The sequence below is a fragment of the Bos mutus genome, chromosome 7 (genome assembly GCF_027580195.1).
Source record: "Bos mutus isolate GX-2022 chromosome 7, NWIPB_WYAK_1.1, whole genome shotgun sequence".
Lineage (NCBI taxonomy): Eukaryota > Metazoa > Chordata > Mammalia > Artiodactyla > Bovidae > Bos > Bos mutus.
In genome coordinates, this window is record NC_091623.1 from 45,149,741 (window position 1) to 45,177,449 (window position 27,709).

At 44.5% G+C, this 27,709-nt stretch overlaps 1 protein-coding gene across 1 annotated transcript in view; it reads left to right on the forward strand.

The window, feature by feature from the left end:
- The window catches only part of NWD1 (NACHT and WD repeat domain containing 1), an 82,317-nt gene extending 56,579 nt beyond the window's left edge, over positions 1 to 25,738 (forward strand). Inside the window, 7 exon segments of the mRNA XM_070374790.1 lie at positions 4,893 to 5,165; positions 10,988 to 11,078; positions 14,267 to 14,421; positions 16,339 to 16,615; positions 18,283 to 18,833; positions 21,895 to 22,000; positions 23,561 to 25,738. Coding sequence (XP_070230891.1) covers positions 4,893 to 5,165; positions 10,988 to 11,078; positions 14,267 to 14,421; positions 16,339 to 16,615; positions 18,283 to 18,833; positions 21,895 to 22,000; positions 23,561 to 23,862 — 1,755 coding nt within the window. The 3' untranslated portion in view covers positions 23,863 to 25,738.
- Positions 25,739 to 27,709: the final 1,971 nt, after the last annotated feature.

The following is a 27,709-nucleotide window of genomic DNA, read 5'->3' on the forward strand; positions in this document are numbered from 1 at the left end:
CATGGCTCATAGTTTCATTGAGTTAGACAAGGCTGTGGTCCATGTGATTAGATTGGTTAGTTTCCTGTGATTATGGTTTTCAGTCTGTCTGCCCTCTGATGGAGAAAGGTAAGAGGCTTATGGAAGCTTCCTGATGGGAGAGAGTGATTGAGGGGAAATTGTTTTGTTCTGATGGGCAGGGCCATGTTCAGTAAATCTTTAATCCAATTTTCTGTTGATGGGTGGGGCTGTGTTCCCTCCCTGTTATTTACCTGGGGCCAAACTAGGGGCCTCCCTGGTGGCTCAGACGGTAAAGCGTCTGTCTGCAAAGCGGGCAACCCGGGTTCGATCCCTGGCTTGGGAAGATCCCCTGGAGAAGGAAATAGTGCCCCACTCCAGTATTCTTGCCTGGAAAATTCCATGGACAGAGACACCTTGTAGGCTACAGTCCATGGGGTGTCAAAGATTTGGACATGACTGAGCGACTTCACTTTACTTCACTTCAAACTATGGTGGAGGTAATGAAGGTAATGGCGACCTCCTTCAAAAGGTCCCATGCCCACACTGCTACACGCAGTGCCCCCAGCTCTGCAGCAGGGCACCGCCGACCCACGCCTCTGCTGGAGACTCCTGGACACTCACGGGCAAGTCTGGGTCAGTCTCTTGTGGGGTCATTGCTCCTTTCTCCTCGGTCCTGGTGTGCACAAGGGTTCTGTTTGTGCCTGCCAAGAGTTCATTTCCCAGTCCCATGTAAGTTCTGGCAGCTCTATGGTGGGGTTAACGGCAACCTCCTCCAGGAGGGCTTATGCCATACCCTGGTCTACTGCACCCAGAGCCTCTGCCCCTGAGGCAGTCCACTTAGAGTCCAAATTAGAGATACCAAGGGAACATTAGAGTCCAAATTAGAGATTCCAAGGGAAGATTTCATGCAAAGATGGGCTCAAAAAAAGGACAGAAATGGTATGGACCTAACAGAAGCAGAGATATTAAGAAGAGGTGGTGAGAATACACAGAAGAACTGTACAAAAAAGATCTTCATGACCCAGATAATCACGATGGTGTAATTACCAACCTCGAGCCAGACATCCTGGAATGTGAAGTCAAATGGGCCTTAGGAAGCATCACTACGAACAAAGCTGGTGGAGGTGATGGAATTCCAGTTGACCTATTTCAAATCCTGAAAGATGATACTGTGAAAGTGCTGCACTCAATATGCCAGCAAATTCGGAAAACTCAGCAGTGGCCACAGGACTGGAAAAGGTCAGTTTTCATTCCAATCCCAAAGAAAGGCAGTGCCAAAGAATGCTCAAACTACCACACAATTGCACTCATCTCATAGGCTAGTAAAATAATGCTCAAAATTCTCCAAGCCAGGCTTCAACAGTACATGAACCATGAAATTCCAGATGTTCAAGGTGGATTTAGAAAAGGCAGAGGAACCAGAGATCAAATTGCCAACATCCATTGGATCATGGAAAAAGCAAGACAATTCCAGAAAAATGTCTGTTTCTGCTTTATTGACTATGCCAAAGCCTTTGACTGTGTGGACCACAACAAACTGTGGAAAATTCTTAAAGAAATGGGAATACCAGACCACCTGACTTGCCTCTTAAGAAACCTGTATGCAGGTCAGGAAGCAACAGTTAGAACTGGACATGGAACAACATACTGGTTCCAAATAGCAAAAGGAGTACGTCAAGGCTGTATATTGTCACCCTGCTTATTTAACTTATATGCAGAGTACATCAGGAGAAACACTGGGCTGGATGAAGCACAAGCTGAAATCAAGATTGCTGGGAGAAATATCAATAACTTCAGATATGCAGATGATACCACCCTTATGGCAGAAAGTGAAGAACTAAAAAGCGTCTTGATGAAAGTGAAAGAGAGTGAAAATATTGGCTTAAAACTCAACATTCAGAAAACTAAGATCATGGCATCTGGTCCCATCACTTCATGGCAAATAGATGGGGAAACAGTGGAAACAGTGGCAGACTTTATTTTTTGGGGCTCCAAAATCACTGCAGATGGTGATTGCAGCCATGAAATTAAACGACGCTTACTCTTTGGAAGGAAAGTTATGATCAACCTAGATAGCATATTAAAAAGCAGAGACATCACTTGGCAAACAAAGGTCCGTCTAGTCAAGGCTATGATTTTTCCAGTAGTCATGTATGGATGTGAGAGTTGGACTATAAAGAAAGCTGAGTGCCAAAGAATTGATGCTTTTGAACTGTGGTGTTGGAGAAGACTCTTAAGAGTCCCTTGGACTGCAAGGAGATCCAACCAGTGCATCCTAAAGGACATTAGTCCTGGGTGTTCTTTGGAAGGACTGATGTTGAAGCTGAAACTCCAATACTTTGGCCACCTGCTGTGAAGAGCTGACTCCTTGGAAAAGACCCTGATGCTGGGAGAGATTGAGGGCAGGAGGAGAAGGGGACGACAGAGGATGAGATGGTTGGATGGCATCAGCAACTCAATGGACATGAGTTTGAGTGAACTCTGGGAGTTGGCGATGGACAGGGAGGCATGGAGTGCTGCAGTCCATGGGGCCACAAAGAGTCGGACACGACTGAGCGACTGAACTGAACTGTATACAAAGGGCACCCCAGGTGGCGCTAGTGGTAAAGAATCCCCTTGCCAACGCGAGAGGGGTAGGAGATGGAGGTGAAATCCCTACATCAGGAAGATACCCTGGGGGAGGAAATGACATCCCATTCCAGTATTCTTGCTGAGAGAATGCCATGGACAGAGAAGCCTGGTGGGCTTCAGTCCATGGGGTTGCAGAGTCAGACGTGACTGAGCGTCTGAGCATACAGGCACAGTAAGCATAAAACACACTGGATTTCAAAGACTCAGTATCATAAAATATAATGTAAAATATTTCAATAATAATTTTGTATTGATTATATGTTGAAATGACAACATTTGAATATATTGGGTTAAAAAGGTATATCATTGAAATTGATACCTCTTGTTTCTTTTTACCTTTTTAAATGTGGCTTATAAAAAATTTAACATCATGTGTGGCTTACATCGTATTTTTATTGGACAGTGTAGGCCTAACTATTACAGAGATGTGGGTTGTTTTCAAAACTGATTCTAGAAATCAGCTATGTTATCAGCAAAAGTTGGGAAAATATAGTAAAGGAATAGTATATAATAAATAACTGCTAACCTAACCATTATCATAATTTTGCTTTTTACGGTGTGCGTGTGTGTATATATGTGTGTATGAAACAAAAGGGGGATAAAACCATATGTACAGCTTTATAAAAGGATCTTTGCCCACAACCTTAAAAATTCTTCAAAATCAGCATGTTTAGTGATTTCATAAGATTCCGTTGCATGGCTCTGCTGCAGCTTATTTAACTAATCCCTTAATACTGGACATACAGGTTGCTTCCAGTTCTTTGCATGTTCAAATAGCTGAGGTAACTTTCCTTATACATATATACACATGTATATATCTTTCTGTGTATCTTTTCCGAGTCCTTTAGTGTAAACCCCACAAGTAGAATTAATAGAATTATTTAAATGATTACTTTTGATGAAAAGATACTTTTGGGGATAAGGTTAAGGATGAAACTTCTCTAATTATACATCAGTAATTACTTGGAATGAACATATATGCATATGGCACGGCTGTTTTTCTATTTTTTTAAAGCTGTATTTTAGAGCAATTTTATTTATTTATTTTTTAAAAATGATTTGAGAAATAATACCCTTTTTTTCCTAAAAATATATATATTCATTTATTTTTGGTTGTGTTGGGTCTTAGTTGCAGCTTGCAGGATCTTTTGTTGTGGCTTGTGGGCTTCTCTTTAGCTGTGGTGCCCGGGTTCCAGAGTGTGTTGCCCATGGCATGTGGGATCTTAGTTCCCTGACCAGGGATCAAACTTGTGTCCCCTGCATTGAAAGGTGGATTCTTAACTGCTGGGCCACCAGGGAACTCCCAGCAGTTTTAGATTTGTAGAAAAACTCCAGAGATAGTAGAGAGGGTTCCTGTATGGACTTGTTCCAGCTTTCTCCAATGCTGTCTTACATAACCAGTGTACATTTATCAAAAATAAACATTAATATGGACAATTACCATCAATTCAACTCCACACTTCATTTGGATTTTATCAGTTTTTCCACACATGTTCTTTTGCCATTCCAGAATCCATTCCAGGATCCCTTCCACTTCCCCACTCCTTTTTGCTTTTTAATCAAATTTTTAAAAACGTTGCCGGTTACTTCTTTTTCAATTGATTTACTTGTTTTTGGTTACACCAGGTCTTCGTCGATGTGCTCAGGCTTCCTCTAGTTGTGGTGAGCAGGGGCTACTCTTGGTTGCGGTTCACGGGCTTCTCATAGCAGTGGCTTCTCTTGTAGCAGAGCTCTGGCTCTAGGCGCACGGGCTTGAGTTATTTAAACATATGGGCTCAGTAGCTGTGGCACATGGGTTTAGTGGGATAGAACCCATGTGCCTGCATTGGCAGGTGGATTCTTACCCACTGTACCGCCAGGGAAGTCCTTCCCTCCTTTTTCTTTAAACTGATGGAGCGTTGACAATAAAATGCATAAACTCTAAAAAAGAGCAGGTTTTAATATTGTCAATATTTTGTAGTAACTATAAATGGATGGCATCACCAGTTCAATGGACATGAGTTTGAGTGAACTCCGGGAGATTGTGAAGGACAGGGAAGCCTGGCGTGCTGCAGTCCACGGGGTTGCAAAGAGTCGGACACGTCTGAGCGACTGAACAAAAACCAATAAAGGGAAAGGAACCATTAAAATTTGTATAAAGATAAAAAGACTTCAATTGCAATGACCAAAAAGAAAAAAGAACAGGTCTTGCATTTGACTCTGGCAAACTTGCGATCTAGGTCTCCCTCTGACATGGCTCTGTCTTTTCATCATTCTGTTAGATCAGTGCTTGGAACCTGGAAACTGCAGAGCTGATTTTCCGTATCCTGGGGGATGCCTCTGACCCCTGGGTATGCATGGCAGTGCTGGCTTCCCAGGCCACACTGCTGACTGTGTCCCAGGGTGGCGTGATCAGTCTGTGGAGCTCAGCCACGGGAACACTGCACAGGAGGCAACGTTTGTCCAGCATCAAAGAAGATACACTTGCCTGTGGGGTCTCAGTCCAGAAACGAGGAATGATGGTTACTGGGTCCAGCATGGGCTCCATCTCTTTGGTAAGCAACTAATGTTGACTGAGTCAACATTAATTCAGCTCCAAAGTGCTTAGATGTCCTAGAAGTTGGGAGAAACCATCTCACCTTTGATCTGTTTTTTTTTTAACCTTCTATTTCATATTAAGAGTATACCTGATTAACAATGTTGTGATAGTTTCAGGTGGACAGCAAAGGGACTCTGTCATACATATATGTGTATCCATTCTCCTCCAAATCCCCTTCCATCCAGGCTGCCACATAACATTGAGCAGAGTTCCCTGGGCTATACAGTAGGTCCTTGTTGGTTATCCATTTAAATATAGCAGAGTGTACATGTCATTCCCAAATTCCCTAACTATCACTTCCCTATATTCTCCCCCCATCATAAATTCCTTTTCTAAATCTGTCAGTCTGCTTCTGTTTTGTAAATAAGTTCATTTGTATCATTTCTTTTTAGATTCCACATATAAAGGATGTCGTATAGATCCACCCATGTGCTGCAGATGGCATTATTCCATCACCTTTGATCTTTTAATGAATGACACTAGGCTTCTTCATTCTAGGGGTTTGCAATTCAGCACAGTCCAGGAAACATCTCTTGGTGTCTTCTGGGGGCTGGCCAATGCGCAACTGTTGATGCTCAGTCTTTCTGCGGATGCTCTGGGAGAAAGTATAGAACATGTATCAGAACTGTCCCTGATAAGGGGATAGGACTTGGGTTTCTATCCACCAGCTCCATCAGTGGTTAGGTGAGGGCTGCTCCAAGGAGCATTAACACAGGGGCCAAGTGTATGAGGGAATGAGGTCAGAAAAACAACCTCCCAGCACCGAGTTGCAGGTGTGCAGTGCGCACCCTTCAGGGATAGAGGAGTGCATTGAGGGGACATGGATGGGGCACCAAGATTGCGTTATATCGGAGTTGCAGGTGGAGGAGCAAGGGCACCACGCCATGCATTAGAGTCTAACCACATCGTCAGTCTAGGGAGGAATTCAGTCTAGGGAGGGAGCCAGGCTCTCCAATGACTCACAGTCATACTAAGAGGAACAGAGTCTGTTTTCAGTAGAGGTAGAAATAGCATGTTCTTGCTTGGGTGAAGGAACAAATGCTTCTGATAGAGGCAGTCTTGGAAGGTTCCTCTCCAGGGAGACAGCCTCAGAAGAAGAAAGGATTACTAAGATGAATAAGCAAAGATGGAGGGAATAGGGGGTTGCGTGGTGAGGCAGTAGGAACATGCTTGGTGTTGTGGAGAAAAGAGAAGTGGAATGGAAATAGATCACAGAGGGTTTTGCATGTCCTATTGAGGAGGTGAGAGTTTCAGGAAGGGAGAAATATGGCCACTAAAGAATCGTCCCATAACCAACAAGGACCTACTTTATAGCACAGGGAATTCCGCTCAGTGTTGTACAGCAGCCTGGATGGGAGGGAGGTCTCTGGGAGAATGGATACATGTATACGTATGGCTGAGTCCCTTTGCCGTCCGCCTGAAACTATCACAACATTGTTAATTGGCTATGTTGTTGTTGTTGTTCAGTCGACCAGTTGTACCTGACTCTGCTACCGCATTGACTGCAGCACAGCAGGCCTCCCTGTCCCTTACCATCTCCCGAAGTTTGCCCAAGTTCCTGTCCATTGCACTGGTGATGCTGTACTACCATCTCATCCTCTGATGCCTTCTCCTTCTCCCCTCAATCTTTTCCAGCATCAGGGACTTTTCCAATGGGTCAGCTGTCCGTATCAGGTGACCAAAATACTGAAGCTTCAACTTCAGCATCAGTATAGTGTATTGGCTATACTCCAATGCAAAATAAAAGGTTTAAAAAAAGAATCACCCCCAAACTCCAGATTTCTGGACCTCATGCCTCGTAGCCTCCCTGAGCAATCAAGGCACCAACCATGATCATGGAAGATAATCCCAGTCCTTTCATCAGGTCTCTTGGTTGCTTCCCATTACTCCTTCAATCACTGATTATTTTCACTAATATCCTGCAGCCTAGCAAGGAACATGAACTCTAGGGTCAGACTCACTGAATTTGAAAACCCCAGTCCTGAATGTAAGTTGGTGCAGCCACTATGCAAAACAGTACGGAGGTTCCTTAAAAAACCAAAACTAGAGTTGCCCTGTGATCCAGCAATCCCAGTCCTGGGCATAAATCCAGAGAAAACTCCAATTCAAAAGGATCCATGAACCCCAATATTCATTGCAGCACTATTTACAATGGTCAAGACATGGAAGCCACCTAAATATCCTTCAGACAGATAAATGGATAAAGAAGATGTGGTACATATACATAAGGAAACACTATTCAGCCATAAAAAAGAACGGAATAATGCCATTTGCAGCAACATGGATGGATCTAGAGAGTATCTCACTAAGTGAAGTAAGCCAAAAAGAGGAAGACAAATACCATATGATATCACTTATATGTGGAATCTACAAATGAACTTATTTAAAAAACAGAAACAAACTCACAGACAGATAACAAACTTTTGGTAACCAAAGGGGAAAGAGGATGGGGGGTAGGGATAAATTAAGAGTTTGAAATGAACAGATCCAAGCTACTATATATAAAATAGATAAATAACAAGGCCCTGCTGTACAGCATAGGGAACTATATTCAATAACCTGTAATAAACTATAATGGAAAAGAATATATATACTGAATCGCTTTGTCATAAACCAGAAATTAACACAATGTTGTCAATCAACTATGTTTCAATAAGCAAACAAACAAAGACAAACCAAAAAAAAGGAAAATCCCAGTTCCACCTCTACCTAGTTGTATTCTTGGGCTACTCAGCCCTTTGCTGAGCTTCAGTTTCCTCATCTGTAAAACGGGGGCAAACAGGGAGCCTACATGCAGGGCGCTGAAAGGGATGCACAGACGGGCACCTCTCCAGGCTTCCAGTCAGCCAGGGTAGGGTGGGAGCACTGGGATAACAGTGGAGTAAACTGAACATAATGTTAGTTGAGTTCAGGTTTCTCCCTGTGTAACTCATCTTTGATGCCCCATGCCAATCCCCTCGATTCAGAAGGCTATTCTGTCGGTCCCCTGGCTACTGATGGTAATGCCCTCGGTTAGGAATGCCTATGGTGCTTTCCTGGGCACACATCACTCATAGGGGGCTCTAACACGTTTCTCCCACGGAGCCCCTATTTATGACTGGGCCGGCTCTTGTGGCTCTTTTTTTTTTTTTTTTTTTTAATGATCATGGGATGCACTTCAGCTAAAACCCATCAGAGAACTTTGAGGAAGGTAGATAGCATGCCCGAGGACCACACAGATTTGAGGGTAGGGTGCCAAGCCTTTTGTGGATCCAATCTTTACTGGAAAATTTAAAACACATGGGGAGGAGTTAGGATGTAGGAAGGGGAAGGCAGGGTCACCCACGTGGTCAGTTATCTAGGTTACCAGAGTTTTCTGAAAGAGGAACCTTCATGGTGGGCAGCCTGGTTCCTTATCCAGTGGTTTTGCTAGCAGCTGCCAGCTTGTTTATTCAAGATGGGTGTCTTTAGAAATGGATGCCTCAGCAGTCAGAAGGCTTGATGTCAGGCACTCATATTACAGTTGCACATCTGTGACCCTGCACCTAGCTGAGTCTTTTTTCTTTCCTGCCCCTCTCTCCCCGCACCCGCACACTTGGTCTCGGCATTGCTGCTCCTGGGAGCAGCCTCTTCCCAATCTGAAATAGAGGTGGTGGGTAGAACCCCACCCAGCTCTTGATCCCTCAGTGGGGGTAACTCTGATGCATGCTCTACTCTCTCTCAGGGCATCCCCAGCAGGACTCACGTACATTTGCCTGCATTGGTAACTGCTTCTTGAGCCACACTGATTGGCTGCCTTTCCTTCCTTGTCTCAATTCTCCACACTATACCAGTGTTTCCTAGGATCGACCTCCAAATAAACTAGTTGCACTCAAATACTATTCTCAGTGTCTTTTTCTGGCAGAACTCAAACTAGATTCCTAGAAACATGTATATCGGGGCAGAAAACTGTTGGCGTGACTGGACGACAATCCCCAGCACCCCCAAAAAGCGGGTGGTCAGGCTGAAGAGAGATCAATTCTGCTATTTAGAAGGATGGTGACTGGGTTGTAAGAACTAGGGGTCTCTAGAATCTCACTAGTGTTCAGATCCTAGCCCCGCTGGGGAGAAAGTCTTGATTCTACTTTCAAAACATGTGAAGACAGTGGTAAGATCAGCTTAAACTAAAGATGCAGTCAAGTCCAGGCCCACTCGAAGTACAGATTAAATTGATTCAGACCCCTCCACTAGAGGCTCGAAGGAAGCATCTTCTTTCTAGGTTAAATATTATTTAGGTTCTACTCTGCTTTTCGAGGGGCTTGCTAGGATGTTGCTAGCAGTAAAGAACCCGTCTGCCAATGTAGGAGACGCAGGAGATGTGGGTTTGATCCCTGGGTTGGGAAGATCCCCTAGGGAAGGAAATGGCACCCTACTCCAGTATTCTTGCCTGGGAGATCCCAGGGACAGAGGAGCCTGGCGGGCCACAGTCCATAGAGTTACAGAGTTGGACATGGCTGAGCGACTGAGCACACACACATGTATAAAATAGATAACTGGCAGGAAGCCACTGTGTAACACAGGGAACTCTGCTCAGCGTTCTGTGGTGACCGAGATGGGAAGGATATCTGAAAAAGAGGGGATATATGTGTGCGTGTGTGCTAAGTCGCTTTAGTTGTGTCCGACTCTGTGTGACTCTTTGGACTGTAGCCCTCCAGGCTCCTCTGTCCATGGGATTCTCCTTTCAAGAGTACTGGAGTGGGTTGCCATGCCCTCCTCCAGGGGACCTTCCCAGCCCAGTGATCAAACCTGTGTCTCCTGTGGCTCCTTCATTGTACGCAGATTCTTTACTGCTGAGCCACGGGGAAGCCCTCTATGTATACGTATGGCTGATTCACTTTGTTGCACTTCGTTTGTTAGCAGAGACTAATATAACACTGATTGAGAGACTGGGATTGACATATATACACTATTATATATAAGATAGATAACCAATGAGAACCTTAAAAAGACTCTCCTTCACAGTGAAATATCTATGGAAAAGAATTACTCGTACTACTATCTCCATTTCCCTCAAAATTAAAGCATAAATTGTAAAAAGAAAAAGAAGAAGAAAGGAAAATTCATCTTTGTGGTTGAGCAGGCACTCCCATCTTTGAGGAGAGCTGGCTACTGTGTCAGGCAGACGCACACTACCCCTTAGGGAGGGAGAAGGCCCAAACTAACGCACAGAGAGAATTTTATGTTTAGTTTCTTCTTGTCCTGCCTTAAAATAAAAATTGTATTTCATCAACAGCCATTGCAGAAATTAACTTCCTCCTGCCCCTCTTCAGGCAAAAACAACCAAAAATAAACCCAAACCTTCCTCTAAGAGCTGAACAAAATCAGTTCATCTCTGCAACTTGGGAATGGGGAGAACGGTACTGCCGTCTTCCAGCTGCAATCTATCTTTCAATCTTATTTATGATCTCTGAGCTCTTCTTGGGGCAGAAAACTAGAGTGCTGTGATAGTCGCCGGGTCCCTGAGTTGGTTACAACAATAACATCAACAGTAATAATAATAACAGCTACCACTTTGGGAGGGTTGATTATGAGACAGAAGGCTCCATCCCATGCACTTCTCACCCCATGATAGCCCCGTGAGGCAGTCCTGGGATCATCGCCCACTTAACAGATGAGGAAACTGAGGCAGCCTGGGGCTGAAGGAATTTACTTAGGATCATAGAGCTGGTGAGTGGCAGGGCCTTGCATCACACGCAAGCCCTTGACCTTAAACCCTTAACCTGGTGGAAACGCTCGATGGGCATCCTTGATTCTGCACAGGTTTCCTCCGAAGGAGACAGCCTGCTGGAAAAGCTTCCGGAAGCTGTGGGGTTCCTGGTGGTCTCTGAAGACGAGTCTCTTCTCGCTGCAGGTAGCGTTTAGCTCTCATTTGGAGCCATGAGGCAGCAACTCTGGGTTTGGTTGGCAGTGGAGAGGGGCCTGGGGAAATGGGGACGTGGGTGGGCAAACTCTTTCTGCACAGGGCCTCATAGTAAACATCACTGCTGGTCTCTGTCATAACTATCCAACCCTGTCCTTGTAATGCGAAGCCCACCATGGATGAGATTTCAAGTGAGTGTGGCTGTGTGCCAATAACATTTGCATGGATGCTGAGAGACTTCCCTGGAGGTCCAGTGGTTAAGACTCCACACTTCTAATGTAGGGGACAGGGGTTCAATCCCTGGTCAGGGAATTAAGATCCTATAGCTATGCAGTGTGGCCAAAAAGTTTAAAAAAGTACTTTCATGATGCTGAAATTTGAATTTTATACCATTGTCATGTGTTATGAAATAGTAATCCTATTTAGTTTCTTCAAGGATGGAAAAAACTTAAAAACTACTAGCTCACATATAAAAATAGATGACCAGCCAATTTTTGCCCACGGGCTGTAGTTCATCAACCCCTGTTCTGGATAAATCTCTGAAACATTCTGGACTTCTGTTCCATTACCTCTGAAATGAGAGTGGTTATTCCTGCCTGAGTTACAGGGATAGAGAGGCATGGGGTGAGAGGAGAGAGTACACCCAGCCCACACAACCCCTCATATCAGGAGATATGAGTGATTAGGTAGCCACAGGAAAGGCTGGTTGGTGCCATGTTCAGACAAGAATCAGGGGGTACAGGAACCTATGACTTAGCCTGAAGTAGTCAGGGAAGGCTTCCTGGTAGAGGTGACAAACAGGTGCTCCATATCCTGATTTTATTTTTAAAGAAAAACATTTTAGAGTAGTTTTAGGCTCACAGCCAAACTGAGCAAAAGGCACAGAGAATTCCAGGTACCTGCTTGCTCCCATTAGCCTCCCCCGTTTTCAACATCACCCACTAGAGCGGCACGCTTGTTGCAGCTCCAAGTTTGATGAAACCCCACTGACACAGCATCCTCATTCAAAGTCTGTGGCTCACATTACGGTTCACTCTTGGTGCTGTGTATTCCGTGGGTTTGGACAAATGGGTAATGATGTATATCCATCACTGTAGCATCATACAGATCGCTTTCACTGTCCTTGAAAGGGAAAGGGTATCCGCTCAGTCTGTCTGACTCTTTGCAACCCAGGAACTGCAGCCCGCCAGGCTCCTCTGTCCATGGAATTCTCCAGCAAGAATGCTGGAGTGGGTAGCCCTTCCCTTCTCCAGGGGATCTTACCAACCTGGACTGAACCCGGATCTCCCACATGGCGGGCAGATTCTTTACCGTCTGAGTCACCTTAGATCAGTCTAATTTTTTTTTTAATATTCATTTTTATTTTTTTATTTGGCTGTATCAGGTCTTAGTTGCAGCATGTGGGATCCTCCTTCCATCGTGTGAGATCTTTTATTACTGTCATGGACTCTCTAGTTGAGCATGGGCTTAGTTGCTCTGCGTCATGTGGGATCTTAGTTTCCCAACCAGGGATTGAACCCTTGTCCCCTGCATTGGAAGGTAGATTCCCAACCACTGGACAATCAGGGAAGTCCCAGTCCAATTTTTTAAAACTAATCAGTTTATTTTTTTGGCTGCACTGGGTCTTAGTTGCCACAGGCGGCACCTTTGATCATTGTCGCATGTGGGATCGTTAGCTGCAGCCTGTGGGGTCTAGTTCCCTGACCAGGCACAGAAGCCAGGCCCCTGCAAAGGGAGCATGGCGTCTTAGCCACTGGACTACCAGGGAAATCCTTCAGTCTGATTTTTACAAAGCCATTTCCAGGGTTCAAGACACTTTAGACCAGCGCTGTCCAGCAATGAAAACTACAAATGTGAACCACATTTGTATTGTGTACGTTCTCGTGACCCCATTTAAAAAGGTAAAGAGAAATAAGTGGCATTTGTGTTATTAATACATCTTATTTAATGCAATAGACCCCCAAACCCAACATGAAATCAACATGATTTTAATGGGGGCCTACCCTCCAGATTGTCACAGAGCCTCGGTTTGAGTTCCCCAAGTCACACAGCTATCCCACCGGCTATTTATTTTACATACGACAGTGTATATGTGTCCCTGCTCATCTCTCCAATCGTCCTGCCCTCTCCTCTCTCCCACCCCCCACCCCTGCAACCTCGTGTCCGTAAATCTGTTCTCTATGTCTGATTCTCCATTGCTGCCCTGAAAATAGGGTCATCAGTACTACTCAAAGGCAGGTTCTTAACCACTGGACCACTAAGGAGGTTCCTGTTGCTGTTTTGCTAAATCTACCTCCTCCTTCCTCTCCTTCACCTCCTCTTCCTTCTGCTCCAGCCACACTGGCTTCCATGCTTCTCTCAAACACAGCTGGCCTTTCCTTCCTTCCGGGCATCTCATGCTATTCCCACCCTTCCAGTGCTTGCCACCTCTTCATCTCTCTAAAGGCAATGCAAATGTCCTACAATAAATTACCGCACAAGCATGGTGGCTTAAAACAATAAGAATATCTTTATTCATGGTTCTAGTGTCAGGAAGTCCAAAATCAAGGCATTGGTGGGACTGGCGCCCTCCAAAGTCTTCTGAGAAGTATGTTTTTTTTGGTTGTTTTTTTTTTTACGCTGTTGTTTTTTCTTCACGTGTTTGTTTTTTGCTTCTTCCAGCTTCTGCCGGGATTCCTTGGCTTATGGCCACATCTCTCCAGTCTCTGCCTCCATCTTCACGTTGCTTTCTCTGCTATGTGCGTCTCTGAGTCCTATTTTTCTCATGGCATCCAGCCCCTGACTTCATTGCCCTTAACACAAGCTGTAATCATTTTATTTTCCTTCCTTCCTCCTGCCCTCCCACCCCTCCTTCCATCTTCAAAACATGTTTACCATGTGTCTAGCTTTGTTCTGGGAGACCATGAGCAACCCAAACAGGCAGAATCAGCTCTCTGAAAACTCATAGCCTTGTGATAATAAATAACTTTACTGTTTTCTATGAGGTTATTGATCACTGGTGTGCTCACCCTTCCCCAACTGTAGGCTCTATGAGGAAGGAGGCCTGGTCTATCTTGTTCACCACTGTATCCTTTCTACCTGTGTATAGTAGGTGCTCAAAAAAAATTGTTATTGATTGAATTCAATTACTCTCAAATTCCTCAAGGAGTGAAAGGTATAATCTTTGTCTGCTGTTCTAGGTTTTGGAAGGTCCGTGAGGATATTTTTGGCAGATGCACAGGGATTTCATCGATTCCTGGCCACTGACCTTGAACATGAAGATGTGGTAGAGACAGCCGTTTTTGGTCCTGAAAACAATCTGATTGTCACCGGGTCCCGGGATGCACTCATTCAGGTGAGGGAGAGATGCATGGCCCATCGTCCTCACCTTCACCTCTGGAAGAGAAAGTATGATTCTTTTTCTAAACAAAAATATTTATTTATTTGGCTGTTCCAGGTGTTAGTTGCAGTATGTGGAATCTTGTAGTTGTGACATGCAAATTCTTAGCTGTGACACATGAGATCTCCAGGTCCCTGCATTGAGAGCAAGGAGTCTTAGCCACCAGACTACCAGGGAAGTCCCAAAGTATGGTTCTTTAGGGATCATTTGGCTTCAAAATACAGAAACCCACAAAGACTAGTGCAGGCAAAACAGAGCAGGTCATTGGATGACACGGTGGGGGTGGTCTTCTGGGACTCAGAGACAGATCTAGGGGGAATTATTAAAGCACTTAACAAAAGAGAGAGCATTCCTGCTAAACATAAAATACTGGGAAGAGTTTGACTTTCAGAGGAGCAGGGTTGGGGAGATGGGGAAAAAATCCTATTAAGCTCAAAGTTCTCCAAGCTGGGGAGAAGAGCATGTGATACAGTAGCAGCAACATTCTGGTCTTAGGACCTCTTTAGATTTTTAAAGGTTATTGAGAACCTTCAAGGAGCTTTCATGTATGTGGATTATATCCACATGATTCATATATTTTTTAACAAATTATCTATTTTGAAATAGTTTTAGGTTCTTACAGAAGAATTGTGAAGAGAGCCCAGATAGATCTCATATATATATGTGTGTCTTAGTCACTCAGTCATCCACCTCTTTGTGACCCCACGGACTGTAGCCCACCAGGCTCCTCTGTCCGTGGGATTTTCCAGGCAAGAATACTGCAGTGAGTTGCCATTCCCTTCTCCAGGAGATCTTCCTGACCCAGGGATTGAATCCGGATCTCCCACATTTCAGGCAGATTCTTTACCACCTGAGCCACCAGGGAAGCCCCATATATATGTGTGTGTGTGTATATGTATATATATAACTTTCAGAGGAGCAGGATTGGACATATATATATACACACACACATATATATGTACATATATATGTATATGATTATACACACACATATATACATATATATATGATTATATACACACAGACACACACATATATGAGTACTCTCTGGGTCTCTTTGCAACTCTTCCGTAAAACATAAAACTATACATATCAACTCTTCATCCAGCTATCCTCAGGGTTAACATCTTATATCACATTGATCTCATTATCAAAACCAAGATATTAACATTGGGACAATATCATTTGGGACAAAACTCATCTACAGACCTCGATCCTATTTCACCAGTTTTTCTACAAGTGTCATTTTTCAGATCCTGTATTGCATTTAGTATCTACTGATACTTACCATGTTAAATTTTTAAATGCCAAAATCTAAAAATACTTCTCCATTAATTCCTCAACATGACATATGAATATAATAGCATAATTTTGTGAAAACAGTTATTATTTTCTGAAACACACACACAAATCATGAAAAGTGTTATCATTTCATACTTTGGCAAATCTCTTTCTTGTCTGGCTTCATAGAAGACAATCAGATTCTCATATTTGATTCTACATTCTCCCATCTGTTCTGATAACATATTCCATAGTTTCTCGAAGACTATTGCTCATTTATGAGAGGAAGAATGTGTAAAATGACCTCTTAAATAACAGCAAAAATAATTGTGTTTTTGTAGAACTCCCTGAAACTCCCCTTTTGCAGAACCACCTGGAGGCTAACTTCCAGGGGTTCCCCAGAACACACTTTGAGAACTGCCATGGTAGCTGATTGATGAGATGTAGGAAAGTTTGAGGGGGTGAGGAAATGTGAGGGCCCTTGACCTCCAGCCTGAAAGTTTATCTTGGGCAGACAAGTGAGCTTAAGAATATTCCTCCTGAACTGCAGCAGCATAAGGAGAAGTTCTGCCGCTCTGCTTCCATCCTCAGGTGTGGAGTCTGTCAGCGCAGGGGACTCTGCTGGACATCTTGGACGGTGTCGGGGCCCCTGTGAGCCTGCTGGCCCGGGGTGGGGCCTTGGTGGCATCTGCTTCCCGTCAGTCCTCATCTTTTAAAGTCTGGGATCTCACCTGTGCTCAGAAGCCGAGGGCCTCTAACCCATTCTTGGACCGCACTGGCCTCACAGCAGTGTCACACAACGGCAGCTATGTCTATTTCCCTCAAACTGGGGACAAAAACAAAGTCAGCATTTGGGACTTGGCAGAAGGTTTGTAAGACTTAAGCACAGCCATTTGTGTGGGTAAGAACTGAAGCCCCTGTCTTGGTCTGTTTGGGTTGTCATAACAAAACACCATAGACAGGAAGAGGAGAAGATTAAAGAACAGACACTTATTTCTCATGGATCTGGAGGCTAGAAAGTCTGAGATCAAGGCCCTGGCAGATCAATGTCTGTTGAGAGCCCACTTCCTGGTTTGCAGATGGCCACCTTCTCAATCTGTCCTCCAATGGCAGAGAGCAGAGAAAGAAGCAATCTCTAGAGTCTCTTCTTACAAGGGCACTAATTCCATTAATGGGGACTCCACCCTCATGACCTAATCACCTTCCAAAGGTCCCACCTCCTAACACCATCACATTAGGGGGTTAGGACTTCAACACCTCTTTGGGGGTAGGACCCAAACATTCAGTGTGTAACACCCCAGTTAGGTTAAAAGTGGCTGATAGAAAACAGGACTCGATTTCATAAATTTCTAGCATATGGTCATTGACTATTTGATGGTCAATTCCTGTTTTAGTTGAGGCTTCCCTGGAGGCAGGGTTCCTGATGGGGATATTTGCACAAGTGGGGTACAGAGGAGAGCTCCCAGGAGGAGAGAGTGAGGAAGCAGGCTGGGTGGCAGCAGTGTTGAACATGGAGCTGGTCTCAGCTTGATTCCACAAGGAGCCCAGGAACACGAATTGCACTTCACAGTTGTCCCATCTTGAAGCAAAGGGACCAGCCTTTTTACTCCCATATCAGGCAGTCACTGGCCATCCTAGGTGGTGGGCTCAGCCCCTAGGCATTGCTAAATGAGGTGCTTCCTTCACTCAACAGCCATGAGGTCTTAGATCTGGGTGAACTGACTGGTAAAGGGGATCTAAGCATGTCAGTAGTAATACCTGCCCAATCCCCACTGGGTAGACGGAGGTATAGAAATTCCTGTTGTTGTTCAGTCACCAAGTCATGTCCATTGAATCGGTGACGCCATCCAACCATCTCATCCTCTGTCATCCTTTTCTGCTTCTGCCTTCAATCTTCTGCCTGGCTGATCATAAAATGAGAAAAGAAATTCACTCTCAAGTTCGTGTCTGGATTCGACAGACATTGGTTTAGTGCTAGTCTTGGGGCCAAACTCTGGGCGTTAACAGTGAGCAAGGCAGATGAAGTTGCAAAATTTGAGGTGCTTGCCTGCTAGTCATGGGGGTGAGTAGGATGTGAAGAAACAGAGCAGGGTGGTGGGCAAGGTGATAGGAGTCAGTAAGCCACAGCCCAAGGGCCAAATCCAGACACACACTTGTTTCCATGTTGTTTGTGGCCGCTTTAGGGCTGTGCCAGCAGAGTTAAGTGGTGACAGCAGAGAGCATACGGGGCAAAAATATTTACTCTCCTACCCTTTACAGAGGGTGGCAAAAGGAAACATTTGGGATGAGAGGTTCCAAAGACCTGAGAAAGGCATGTATATTGGTTCTGGGAAACCTTCAGAGGGTCTGAGGCAGGGCAGTGAGATGTTGTGATTGTCATATTTTAAAGCTTGGATGATTGGTGGGCAGGAGTGAAACCAGGAAGACTGGCAATAGCTAAGTTGAAGGGTAACAAAAGCATTTTTTTAAATCCTTAAAAAATGGGAACCAGTATCCCTGTGATACATTCTTGATGCGGTCTTCTCTCTATGACAGGTGAGGAGCAAGATGCTCTGGACACCTCCAACGAGGTCAGGTGTCTGGAGGTTGCCGAGCAGGCCAATCTCCTTTTCACTGGCCTCGTTTCGGGGATTGTCCTGGTGTTCCCCCTGAACTCCAGACAAGACGTGATGTGTATCCCTCCTCCAGAAGCCCGGAAAGCCGTCAACTGCATGGCTCTTAGTAAGGACGAGGGGCACCTGGCCATTGCCTATGACAGCACCGTCCTGGTGCTGGACATCAGCCCAGGGGACCCCTGTCCAGTCATCGACGGGCCAATATACACCTTCTATACCCAACTGCCTGACACCATAGCCAGTGTGGCCATTCTGGCTGACTGTCGTGTCATCTACGGCATGATCAATGGTGACCTCTTCCTTTACGAGTGTGTGAATTCCAAGGTGTTCCCTCTGGAGGCCCATGGGAGCCGAGTCACCTGTGTGGAGGTCAGCCACAAAGAGCAGCTGGCAGTCAGCGGGGCCGAGGAAGCCCTACTGTGTCTCTGGGACCTGCAGGTGTGCAAGTGGAAATTCGAGATGAGCTACACGGTGGGTAGCCTACCACACCATGTGCATGTCCTGGCATTAGAAAATGGATGATGGGCATCATTTATTAAGGGTACACCACATGCAGCCAACCAGGGTCGGAACTAGTGTGAGTCAAGTGAGAGAGGTCCTCGCCTCCAGAAGAGAGTTTTAGGGGATGCCAAAAAACTTGGCCATCCAGAGAAATAATGGTTTAGTTCAATGTTTAAAAAATAAAAATAAATGCAAAAAATACACACAAAATAAAATATCAACACTTATTTATTTTCAAATGTTTTATTTATGTATTTATTTTTGGCTGTGCTGGGGCTTCATTGCTGCACGGGCTTTTCTCTGGTTGCAGCGAGTATGGGCTACTCTCTAGCTGAAGTGCTCAGGCTTCTCATTGTGGTGGCTTCTCTTGTTGCAAAGCATGGGCTCTAGGGCACACAGGCTTCTGTAGTTGTGGCTCCTGGGCTCTAGAGCACAGGCTCAATAGTTGTGGTGCAAAGGCTTAGTTGCTCCATGGCATGTGGGATCTTCCAGGACCAGGGATCAAAGCTGTGTCTCCTGCATTGGCAGGCTCTTTACCAATGAGCCACCAGCGAAGCCCAAAATAGCAACATTTAAAATAAAGACAGGATGGGAACTTTTCTGGCAGTCCACTGGTTAAGACTCCGAGCTTCCAATGCAGGGGGCCCGGGTTCGATACTGGTCAGGGATCTAAGATCCCACATGTTACACAGCACAGTCAAAAAGTGAAAATAAAGACAGGATCAAATCCTGCACTGGCACAGTCCTGCCTCACTCTTCTCACCCTGATCCTGTCTGGCCTTTCTTTCACCCAAAGGTTTTGACTGTATGACCCATGCCAGGGTTCTTTCTAGTGCCGAGGAAGGTGCTTGACCATAGCAGACAGCGTCCCACCTCTTGGAGCCACGTTCTAGTCGGGGAGACACTGTGAGCTCTGTGAGGGCAGGATTTTTATGTGTTTTGTTCACTGAGGTGGTACCTGTCCCTCGGAGAGCTCCTGACCATTAAATGTTTGTGAAATTAAAACAAAGCAGCATATACATGATGTTTGGGGTGCAACAAGACCTTTGAAGAAAAATAGGGCAAGAAAAAGAGGTAGAGCGTGGCAAGGGCTGCTATTAAGAAAGTCAGGTAAGTCTGGTGGAATAGCATTTTAGGCAGAAGGAACAGCAACTGGGAAGGCTCTGAGGAGGGAAACTGATGACTCCTTTACATACAAAGTGTTCAAGAGTTTTCACATCCATCTCTTAAGAAGTTATAAATTTTGTATCAATATGATTGAGTGATATCATATATTTACATATTCATATATATTATGCAAAATTGTTCAGTCACTACTGCCGACTCTTCATGACCCCATGGACTGCAGCCTGCCAGGCTCCTCTTCACTATTTCCCAGAGTTTGCTCAAATTCATGTTCGTTGAGTTGGTGATGCTATCTAACCATCTCATCCTCTGCCATCTCCTTCTCCTTCGGCTTCAATTTTTCCCACCATCGGGGTCTTTTCCATGAGTCGGGTCTCCACATCAGGCAGCTAAAGTACTGGAGCTTCAGCTTCAGGATCAGTCCTTCTAATGAATATTCAGGGTCGATTTCCTTTAGGATTGACTGGTTTGATCTGCTTGCAGTCCAAATATACATATTAAAATACCATTCTATAATTTATTCCTCACAACAATCTTGTAAGGTTGTGCTAATATTCCAGTTTTCTCAGATGGGGAACAAAGATAGTACCTGAGGTTGCAAGATATAAGCATTCTTAATAAACTAAGGGAGACAATCTTGTAACTAAGAGAACAGAATATAGGCAGTTTTATCTCAAAATGCCTTCATCCCCCCTGACTTATCTTGATGAAGTCACTATAAGGCTGAGATATAAGTAATCTTTTGCCTTGTTGAGTTGGGAAATATCACCACAGCAGTTAAATACACCTAGCTTTTTCTTTTTAAAAAAATAAACTTAAATTTGGAATAATTTTAGATTTACAGATTAAGTTGTGAAGATAGTTTGAAGGTTCCCATTTACCTGCTCCTGACCCAGCTTCCCCTGATATTAACATCTTACATAACTAGAGTATGTTTGTCAAAACTAAGAAAGTAACATGGGAACAATATGATTAGCTTTCAACTGTATTGGCATCATATGTTGTTGGTTTTTTTTTTTTATTTGTATCTTTTTAAAAATTTATTTTTGGCTGCACTGGGTCTTCATTGCTTTGCGTGGGCTTTCTCTATTCGCAATGAATGGCGCTACTCTCTGTTCAGATGCCCAGGCTTCTCATTTCTGAGGCTTCTCTTGTTGCAGAGCACAGGCTCCAAGCACACGGGCTTCAGTAGTTCAGCATGCAGGCTCAGCAGTTGTGGCGCACAGGTTTAGGGGCTCCGTGGCATGTGGAATCTTCCCGGACCCGAGATTGAACCTGCATCCCCTGCATTGGTAGGTGGATTCCCACCCACTGTGTCACAAGGAAGTCCAGGATCATATGTTTTTCAGTGAGTTCCTTTTTTCTGTTCTAGGATTCCTAATTTCATTTAGCATATAGTTTTTAATTAAATACAATTGGAGCTAATACTTGTATGACCAAGATCATTTAAGAAATTAAATCCTATAGTTCCTGTTCTCCAATGCAAAATGTCACTAATCCTCTCAAACCAATCTCTTTGAAGATGTATTTTGGGCCAAGGAATATCAATGCGTAGCATCTCTCCAGGTTTTAACTTGATCCATCTCGCAAGAAGGAGCTTCCCAGGTGGTGCTAGTGATAAAGAACCTGCCTGCCGATTCAGGAGACATAAGAGGTGCAGGTTCAATCACTGGTTCAGGAAGATCCACTGGAGGAGATATTCTTGCCTGGAGAATTGCAGGGACAGAGGAGCCTGGTGGGCTACAGTCCATAGGGTCACAAAGAGTCAGAGATGACTGAAGCGACTTAGCACATATGCATCACCCAAGAGGTGTTTACAAGTCTGGCTTCCTATACAAGTGCCTTGGGGCTGGATTCCAAGGTGTCTTTCAGTCTGAAATAAAGATCACATTGCCTTTTTCTACAGAATTCTTACTGTATAGGAGTCCAATGTGCTTGCTTCTCCAAGGATGACAAGTATGTCTACGCAGGCTTGAAAGATTGCTCCATAATTGTATGGAGTGTGCTGGATGGTGAGTCATTTTGCTTTGAGGGTAGGACTGAGCTTAGGTCTGGAGACAAAAGACCCTGTTCTGGATCCTTGACATTAGAGGGCTCTGCTCTGACCTCCCTTCATTGGGTCCATCTGCTTGGGGGGCAGGTATCTGCAGCTTCAGGGAACAGGCCCAACTGGAGCTATACCTCTTCTTCTAGAACCCATGCTCTGAAAACCTGGAACTCCAGAACACCCTCCCCACATGCCCCAGAAGTCCTCTTTAGGGGCTCTGTGGGCCTCTTTCCCAGGTCTATCCTTCTGAAAGTGGGCTATGCCTTGAGCGTGCACACCCCCAGGCTGTGAAGGTGATTGTGGAATGGTGTGCGTGGAGTCTGGATGTGTGACCTGGGTGGGGATTCACATGTAGGTATCTGAGGCCCCTTAGGGATGTAGGATGGAGCTGGATGTGGGAAGAGAAGGGGAAAATCGCAGACATCTGGGGTCTCCCATACTGTTATATTCAGACATGGAACTGAAGAGCCTGAGAATCCTCAACCCAAACCTGACCTTCCAGGTGTTCTGAAGGTATATCAACCAATGTAGAAGGATAGAATATATTTCACTTAATACAACAGTTTATTAGCTGGGTTTACAGTGTTTACATATTGTATCTTATAGGACGTTGACCATTCATTCTCTTTCCTCAGGCCCTGTAAATGTTTGGGAAGCCTTGTTTAAGATCAACCACTTTGAAAACTCCACATTTCTCATTCTGTTTAACATCACACTAAGGACATATTAACAGAAGTTAACATTTCTTGTGTACTGGATACTGTCACCAAGTCATTTCATTATCTCAGTACACACCCGCCTTTTATAAAATTTGAGGCTCTGAGAGATGGGGTGGGCTGTGGTTTGAAGCTGGTCTACCTGCTCCCCATGGTTACCTTTGTCACATTCTCCTATAGAGAAAGGAACCCTTATGACACTGGCAGGGAGGGGTAGGAGTTATTGCTATCCCCATTTGACAAATGAAGAAGCTGAAGTTCAGAGTGATTAAGAAATTTTCTCAAGGTCATAAAGCAAGTAAGTGGCTGAATGAATAGCAGATAGAGTTGAATATATTGTAATCAAATACATTATAACTGAAAACACTGTGATTGAATCAGTATAATTGAATAGTTATGTTCTAATACATTGCAACTGAATACATTGTATTCTAATACAGAGTAATAAAGATGCTAAAGTCTGTGGACTGTGGCCTTAAAAGCCCATCCTGCACAGGTTCACAACCTCTCTTCCCGCTCCTTCTCCAATAATAATATTGACTGAATTCACTTTGGGATGAAACTGATACTTAGCACTTGACATGCATAACATCTTCAAATCTTCAGAATTCCCCTCAGCAGGTAGGCTCAGTTATCATTTCCATATTGTGGATGAAGCAAGAGGGAATGAGAATTTTGCTGTCATGCCTAAGCCAGTAAGGGGGATAGAAGAAATTTGACCCCACGCAGCTAAGTCTCAAATGTGTGAGATTGGATCTCTGTGGCTGAATTTTTATCATTTGTGCCCATCCCACCACTTCTCCCTACAGGCACACTGCTGGCTGTCCAGTTTGTGCATGCCGTGGTGAACAGAATCATCCCAACCTCCAATGGCTTCATTGCCCCCTCCAGACACGGCTATCTCATCCGTGAGCGTTTCCAGTGCCCTTCATCAAGAATCTCACAACAGGACCCTCTCAAGAACTTCAAGAAAGCAGTGTGGATGGTCAAATCCAGGCAGAGAGAAGAGCTGGCAGCTGCTGCAGGAGCACTCCAGGACTTGAGATCGGAGAGTGCCCAGGGAAATGAATCCAGATCAAACAAACGCTCACAAGTCTGCCTGCTGGTGTAAAACCCCCGATGGAGCCAAGTGAGTTAGTCCCATTCAGTCCAACTGAAGCAAAAAGAAAGTATGTGTTGATATATATCTGGACTCGAAGCCTCCAGTTATGTGACCAGACCTTGTTTCCTACCATCTTTCCATTTTTTTCTCTCCTCAGCTCTATTCTCCGGTCCACCCCCAGATTAGCATCATGACAGCCAAGTTCAGCAGAAAAGAAGGTCTCTTTCCAACAGTTTGAACCAAAGTCCTGGTTCTAAATCTGTTAGCCCCAATTAGTTCATACACCCATCCCAGAACACAAAGCTATCTTTGAGGAAAATGCAGCACTCTGCTTGGCGGTCCTGACCCCACGTCCATCCAGACTGAGGTTGGAGTCAACACCACCCAACTCTGTAGACTGAGAGGGGGAGAGGCTACTCCCCAGGGTAACTGGGGTGCTAGCCAAGATGGGGATGGATGGATATGAGACCAACCAGACCACAGACATGGATCACAGAGCCAATTTATAAAGCACCAGTTGCTATGGTCTGATCCTTATCACAGCCCATACTTCAGAGAGGGCAGGAGTTTCTGCTTCCATTTTACAGATAAGGAAACAGCCTTGCAGAGTTAGTCGTGATTTGCTCAAGATCACGAGCAGAGAGAACTCTGAGAAATTAGAATCTAGAGCCTTCCTGTTCCAATTTTTGTTGGGACCACCTCACTCTAATTTTAGACCCAGAAGCACAACCATCAATTCCATGGGTGGCACATTCAAATGCCCACAGGCACCAACAAGTAATCAAGATAATTGCTGTGCACTGGGGTGACCAGCAGATTATGATGGTGACCATGCAAACATGGAGGGCATTGCTCTGTCTTGGCACGAGACACAAGAACCTTGACTCTACCCCTGAATGGCCCTGGGGAGAGCAGCCCACTGGTGCCAGAGCTTCCTGTTGTCATAAGTAAAGCCAGAAATCTGGATTTTTATGAGAAATGTCCTCATTTTAACCAAGTTGGCAATGGGTTCAAATTTGCACTTATAGACACACTTGGCTCATGTGTCTAGTTCATTGTGACCCAACTTGGCATTAAAACAGTAAACCTGTTATCATTCTTCCATCTATACTCCTTGGCTCTCAAACTCTGAGGCTAGAGATGCTTTTTATCTTAGAAACTGGAGGCTCTTGGAAGCAGATGGATAAAGCTGCCGACATCTTCCTACCATGCTTTTGAACCATCTCTGCCTTGTGCAAGTTCAAAAGTCTGACTGTTTCTGCTCCACTTAAATGGCTTTTTCTTTTATGCCTGCAGCCTTCTAAAAGCCCCCACTTGCTTCTGGGGCTTTTGCTGTAAGGATAGCAGAGTCCAAACCTTCAAGGTGCTATTCCATCCTCTCCTCCTCCCCCACCTCCAGCTGAATTCCAGACAGAAAAAAAACAGCCTTAGAAATAGAGGCTTTTGAGCTGGATGTGACCTGACCAATGGTCTCATTCAGCCATTTTTAAAACTAGTGTTCCAAGGAGGGCTTTGACAGTTCTGCAAATGTCACTTAGCATCAAATTTCACTTAAAAATGTTTTATAACTGTAATTTAAAAATACACATTGGGTAGCAGTTTTTAAGGTGTTGGAAATGACTAGCATAGGATTCTCCTGCCATCTCCATTTAACTTAGAGGGGAGGGGAGCCCTTGAAAAAAAATTAAAGCTACTCTTTGCACCATGTCTCTGTGAATCAGGGGTTTACCCAATGCATAAATAAGATTTAGCTACAACTTCTGGTTTAAAATATGAGTGCCCATCTCAGCAGCCTCAGTGAAAATCAGTTGCTTCATATGTAAACACTAATTTGCCTATAGGAAAGAATGTTTTTTTTACTAATAAAATGCTACTTTGAATTGTTGCTTACCGTGGTATTTCTGTAAAGAGTCTTCATTTAAGAAAGTGTTCGGTTGCTATGAATGTTTGACAAGCACACTGCTTTGTAGCGGAGTGACTTGCTTGAGGTTCCCCAGCTACGGTGGAGCCAGGGTGAGAGCATGGTTATTGTGCCAACAGGACTGTATTAACATACTATCCGAACTGAAGCACTTTTTGAGAGTGAAACGGAGTGATCTAAACAATTACTCCAGGACAACTACAATAAGCTGACTCTCCCAGGACAGTTGGAATATATAGCTCCTCTAGTTACAGCAGGGATTGCTGCTGCTGCTGCTGCTAAGTCGCTTCAGTCGTGTCCGACTCTGTGCGACCCCATAGACGGCCACCTACCAGGCTGCTCTGTCTCTGGGATTCTCCAGGCAAGAACACTGGGGTGGGTTGCCATTTCCTTCTCCAATGCATGAAAGTGAAAAGTGAAAGGGAAGTCGCTCAGTCGTGTCTGACTCTTAGCGACCTCATGGACTGCAGCCCACCAGGCTCCTCCGTCCATGGGATTTTCCAGGCAAGAGTACTGGAGTGGGGTGCCATTTATATTAAATTCTAGACAGTCCTTTTAAAAATTAAACATGACATATAACATTGTATTAGTTTCAGGTGTACAACGTAAAGATTCGATATTTGTATATATTATGAAATGATCCCAAGAAGTGTAGTTAATATTCAATACTGGGCTTCCCAGGTGGATCAGTGGTAAAGAATCCACCCGTCAATGCAGGAGATGCAGGAGGTGTGATCTCTGGGTCGGGAAGATCCCCAGAGGAGGAAATGGCAACCCATTCTTGCCTGGGAAAATGCCAAGGACAGAGGAACCTGGTGGGCTACAGTCCATGAAATTGCAGAGAGTCAGACATGACTGAGTGACTACACACACACACACACACACACAGTTGATTTACAATAGTGTCTTAATTTCAGGTGTACAGCAAAGTGATTCAGTTATATATAGTGGGTTGGCCAGAAGGTTCACTTGGGATGTTATGGGAAAATCTGAATGAACCTTTTGGCCAACCCACTATATATATGTGTGTGTCTGTATTCTTTTTCAGATTTGTTTCCCTTACAGAATATTATAAACTATTGAGTTTAGTTCCCTGTGCTATACTGTAGGTCCCTGTTGGTTATCTATTTTATATATAGTAATAGTAGTTGCTGCTAAGTCACTTCACTCGTGTCCGACTCTGTGCGACCCCATAGACGGCAGCCCACCAGGCTTCCCCGTCCCTGGGATTCTCCAGGCAAGAACACTGGGGTGGGTTGCCATTTCCTTCTCCAATGCATGAAAGTGAAAAGTGAAAGCGAAGTCGCTCAGTCGTGTCCAACTCTGTGCGACCCCATGGACTGCAGCCTACCAGGCTCCTCCGTCCATGGGATTTTCCAGGCAAGAGTACTGGAGTGGGGTGCCATTGCCTTCTCCGAGTAATAGTAGTATGTATATGTTAATGCCAAACTGTGGGCGAATTTCTGTTTTGTATATAAGTTCATTGGTATCTTTTTTTTTAGGTTTCCCATATAAGCAATATCATATATTTGTCTTTTTTCTGTCTGGCTTACTTCACTTAGTATGATAATCTCTAGGTTCATCTATGTTGCTGCAAATGACATTATTTTCATTCTTTTCTTGGTAAGAACTTTTAAGACCTATTGTCCTAGCAACTTTCAAATATACAATTCAGTTCAGTTCAGTCACTCAGTCGTGTCCGACTCTCTGCAACCCCATGGACTGCAGCACGCCAGGATTCCCTGTCCATCACCAACTCCGGGAGTTTACCCAAACTCATGTCCATTGAGTCAATGATGCCATCTAACCATCTCATCTTCTGTCATCCCCTTCTCCTCCTGCCTTCAATCTTTCCCAGCATCAGGATCTTTTCAAATGAGTCAGTTCTTCACATCAGATGGCCAAAGTATTGGAGTTTCAGCTTCAGCATCAGTC